A 4856-nucleotide genomic window follows, 5' to 3' on the forward strand; every position below is an offset into this window, starting at 1 on the left:
TGCCATGTAGTAAATGTCCTTATACATTGAGACCTAATTCCTGACACATACAACAAATAAAAACTGAGGACCCGTCATGGACCAGAACATTCGAGGGACATTACATGTTATTATATGTAATATAACATTACATGTTATATCCTTTCATATCTAGGTTTTTTCCAATTTAGTTATTTTTTTTAAGATTTTATTTATTTATTTGAGAGAGAGAATGAGATAGAAAGAGAGAGCATGGTGGGAGGGGTTCCGAGGGAGAAGCAGACTCACCGCTGAGCAGGGAGCCCGATGTGGGACTCGATCCCGGGACTCCAGGATCATGACCTGAGCCAAAGGCAGTCGCTCAACCAACTGAGCCACCCAGGCGCCCTCCAATTTAGTTATTAATCCATGTAGATATCATTGATGATTGCTATTTTATATCCCATTTCAATTTGTTTTGGTTTTTCATACAAATTCGCCTAGGACAGTTGTTTTGAAACTACTCATTTTACATTTTAACCTGGTTTTGTGATCCCTTCATATTTTTCATTCTCTAACTTTTCATATTCTTAGGTCTTTTTATATTAAGCACTTATATTCACATAACTTGGTGAAAAAAACAAAAGTAAACCAGGAAGGTGAAGTCCATGAACTTTTGAATCATGTATCATAACAGTGAGGACAGAGCACAATGAAATAAATGTGTGTATGATATGAAGCCTGCAGACAGAATTATCTGAAGCAAATTATTTTTTTTGAGGCAAATTATTGAGTACAAAATGATTTAATTGTCATGGTGTGGACAGGATTACAGAGCATGGTCTGTGGACCCCTTTGCACCTTGGATGAAATCCAGTTTGAGGATTAGAGTGTTCCCCTTGGGTTTGTCAAAGGAGAGAACAATACCCAAAGCCCAAGAATATCAATAAAAAGATGCCACATAAGAGAAGGGAGAAAGGCACTAACCTCATCCCTTATCAGACCACATATAAAAGAATCGGCCAAATAATGATGCAGGAGGTACAGGAAAAATAAGTCTTCTATGCTTGATATAAAAAATGCCCAACTTTTGTTGTTTTATGTACACTTCCTTTTGTGAGGTGTTGGTTTAACCCTTTGCTAATTTGGGGAGTGTACTATATATATATATATATATATATTACACCCAATTAGAACCACACATTGAGTTTAACAATCTCAACATAATTCTTCTAGCATTGCAGTAATGGCAATTTAATGGTAAAGAATATGAAAGACCCTCAAAAGTGTGAGTAGCAGACACTCTGTGAAATTGACATTAGCACTGAATAAATTAATCAATTATATATATGCATATATATACATATAAACATAAATATGTATATATGTATATATATTATTTGTCCATGGGAGGCTTAAGAATTGGCATTTCTGCACTTTACAGGAGAAAGATCACTTACCTGGCCTAGTTGGGTTGGATCCATTCCTAACATAACCAGGATGGTGAGGCTGAGAAAGACAGGGGAATAACACAACCCAGGAGGCCATGGTGTCCTGCATGCATGTGACTTTAGAGTGTGAGCAGTCCCCACAACAGGGTGCCAGGGCTCATAACTTCCAAGGTGACACAACACAGGGGCCACTAAGAAGGGGATCTTGTTCAATTCATGGGATGCCTCTGCAACACGATGAATACAGTGGGAGAGGCAGTGTGCACAAGGAAGTCCCTGTGCCTTGAGGGTTCAGAGGTAGCAGAGAGGCCACTTCCCTCCTCAGCATGTCGGACAGCTTCTCTCCTCAGTCTCCCTCCTGTTCATTCCCCTTGCAGCGCTGGCTTTGCTTCTTTGACTTGAACCTTGGAAACAAGTAGCTCCCTCGATGCTTTTGCACTGGCCATTCCCTTTGCTGGGCACACACTTCGCCCATATTCCTTCATCTACCCCTCTGTCTTACATGAGGTCTGTGTTCCAGTGTCACCTTGTTTGCAGAATGGCCTACATACCCATGAAAATAGCATGCCCTATTCACTCTCTGCTTTATCCCTGCTTTCCTTTTCTTCATACCACGTGCCACCGCTTGAAATATTATTTAAATTTCTTATCTGTTAATGTATTCTTTCTTCATCATTGAATGATAGGGACTTTTGTTTTTTACCACCCCATACTCCTTGCCTACACAATGCCTAAAATGTAGACAGCACTTAATTTATTTTTCAGAAGCTTACAATAATTTTTAAATTAAAATTATAGAATACATGGCCTTCGGAAAAAAAGTGATTGGAACAAAAATTCCAAAACTATGGGGGTATAGAAGTTCCCCTAAAGTGGACCATATGTAAGCACAACATATTAAAGTGAATTTCTAGAACATAAAATTTAAAAAGTAGCATTTAAAAACTGAGCATAATACCAGATCGTGTGAAAATTAGTCATGCTATTTGCTTCTGTCCTTGAAGTCACCTCCACCACATGGAACCAGGAAATGAAACACAAATTTCAAAGTTTCACCTTCTAGGACTATCAGAGGACCCAGAACTGCAGCCCCTCGTATTTGGGCTTTTCCTCTGCATGTACCTAATCACTGTGCTGGGGAACCTGCTCATCATCCTGGCCGTCAGCTCAGACTCCCACCTCCACACCCCCATGTACTTCCTTCTCACCAACCTGTCCTCTGTAGACATCTGCTTCACCTCCACCACCATCCCCAAGATGCTATGGAACATCCAGACTCAGAGCAATGCCATAAGCTACGCAGGCTGCATCACACAGATTTATTTTCTCACACTCTTTGCTGGGTCAGAAATCTTTCTCCTGAGTGTGATGGCCTATGACCGGTTTGTGGCCATCTGCCACCCCCTGCACTACACCGTCATCATGAACCCCCAGCTCTGTGGACTGCTGGTTCTGGTGTCCTGGATCATGTCTATCCTGAATTCCTTGTTACATAGTTTAATGATGTTGCGGTTGTCCTTCTGTACACACTTCCAAGTCTCCCACCTCTTTTGTGAACTCATTCAGATGATCCAACTTGCCTGTTCTGACACCTTTCTTAATAACTTGGTGATGTATTTTGCACTTGCCCTGTTGTGTGGTGGTACTTTTGCTGGGATCCTTTATTCTTATTCTAAGATTCTTTCTGCCATATGTAGAATATCATCAGCTCAAGGCAAGTATAAAGCATTTTCCACCTGTGCATCTCACCTCTCCGTTGTCTCCTTGTTTTATTGTACATTGCTTGGTGTGTACCTTAGCGCTGCTGGTCCCCAGATCCCCCACTCAGGTACAGTGGTCTCTGTGATGTACACGGTGGTCACGCCCATGCTGAACCCCTTCATCTATACCCTGAGGAACAAAGACATAAAGAGGGCTCTGAAGGGAATCATTGGGGTTCCAGCGATGTAAGGGCCAGTCGTTCTGGGGCTGAAGAAGTGCCCATGATTGCAGGGCTCAGAGCCTGAGAGCCAGGATCTGCCATTCTTTGATCAGACTGTGGAGGTAGAAACATCTCCTTCTATATATTTCCTGGAATTTCCATTTGTTTGAATTCAACTTCTCCATACATTTAAAATAACTCATTTTATTAACCTTCTACTCTATCTGATATACAGACAGTTTTCCCCTTTGTCCATAATATACTTTTAAAAGTTTTTTCCAACCTTGATCAAAAATATTTGGAAATTCTCATTTATTTCACGGGGTACCATGGATTTCTTTCTTTTTTTTTTTTTAATTTTTTAATGTTACGTTAGTCAGCATACAATACATCATTAGTTTTTGATGTGGTGATCCACGATCCATTGTTTTCCTATAACACCCAGTGCCCCATGCAGTACGTGCCCTCCCTAATACCCATCACTGGGCTAACCAAACCCCCCTCAAATCTCCCCTCTAAAACCCTGTTTGTTTCCCAGAGTCCATAGTCTCTCATGGTTCATCTCTCCCTCCGATTTCCTCCACTTCATTTTTCCCTTCCTTCTCCTAATGTCGTCCATGCTGTTCCTTATGTTCCACAAATAAGTGAAACCATATGATAATTGACTTTCTCTGCTTGACTTATTTCACTTAGCATAATCTCCTCCAGTCCCATCCATGTTGATGTAAAAGTTGGGTATTCATCCTTTCTGATGGCTGAGTCATATTCCCTTGTATATATGGACCACATCTTCTTTATCCATTCATCTGTTGAAGGGCATCTGGGCTCTTTCCACAGTTTGGCTACTGTGGACATTGTTGCTATGAACCTTGGGGTGCATATGGCCCTTCTTTTCACTACATCTGTATCTTTGGGGTAAATACCCCAAAGACTGTCTTTTTTCCATTGCATATTTTTTTCCTGCTTTGTTGAAGATTATTTGACCATAGAGTTGAGGGTCCATATCTGGGTTCTCTATTCTGTTCCACTGGTCTATGTGTTTGTTTTTGTGCCAGTACCATGCTGTCTTGGTGATCACTGCTTTGTAAAAGAGCTTGAAATCAGGCAACGTGTTGCCCTTAGCTTCGTTTTTCTTTTTCAACATTTCCTTGGCGATTCGGGGTCTTTTCTAATCCCATACAAATTTTAGGATTGTTTGTTCCATCACTTTGAAAAATGTCATTGGAATTTCGATCAGGATGGCATTGAAGGTATAGATTGCTCTGGGTAACACAGACATTTTAGCAATGCTTATACTTCCAATCCATGAGCGTGGAATGTTTTTTCCATCTTTTTGTGTCTTCTTCAGTTTCTTTCATGAGTGTTCTGTAGTTCCTAGAGTATAGATCCTTTACCTCTTTGGTTAGGTTTATTCTGAGGTATATTATGGGTTTTGGTGCTATTGTAAATGGAATACAGCATCCTTTCCTGATTAAAATTCTTCAGAGTATAAGGATAGAGGGAACATTCCTCAAGTTCATAAAATC

General features: G+C 40.5%; 1 protein-coding gene across 1 annotated transcript; it reads left to right on the forward strand.

The window, feature by feature from the left end:
* The first annotated feature begins 2426 nt into the window (after positions 1-2426).
* Positions 2427-3359, forward strand: LOC113917544 (olfactory receptor-like protein OLF4). The gene has a single exon (XM_027585386.1). It carries the CDS (start codon positions 2427-2429, stop codon positions 3357-3359), a length of 933 nt encoding a protein of 310 aa, XP_027441187.1.
* The last annotated feature ends 1497 nt before the right edge of the window (positions 3360-4856 follow it).

Source organism: Zalophus californianus, chromosome 1, assembly GCF_009762305.2.
Source record: "Zalophus californianus isolate mZalCal1 chromosome 1, mZalCal1.pri.v2, whole genome shotgun sequence".
Classification (NCBI taxonomy): domain Eukaryota; kingdom Metazoa; phylum Chordata; class Mammalia; order Carnivora; family Otariidae; genus Zalophus; species Zalophus californianus.

What these genes read in the sequence shown, in the direction of transcription:
- LOC113917544 (XM_027585386.1), top strand. Translation starts at nt 2,427, where the DNA reads ATGGAACCAGGAAATGAAACACAAATTTCAAAGTTTCACCTTCTAGGA.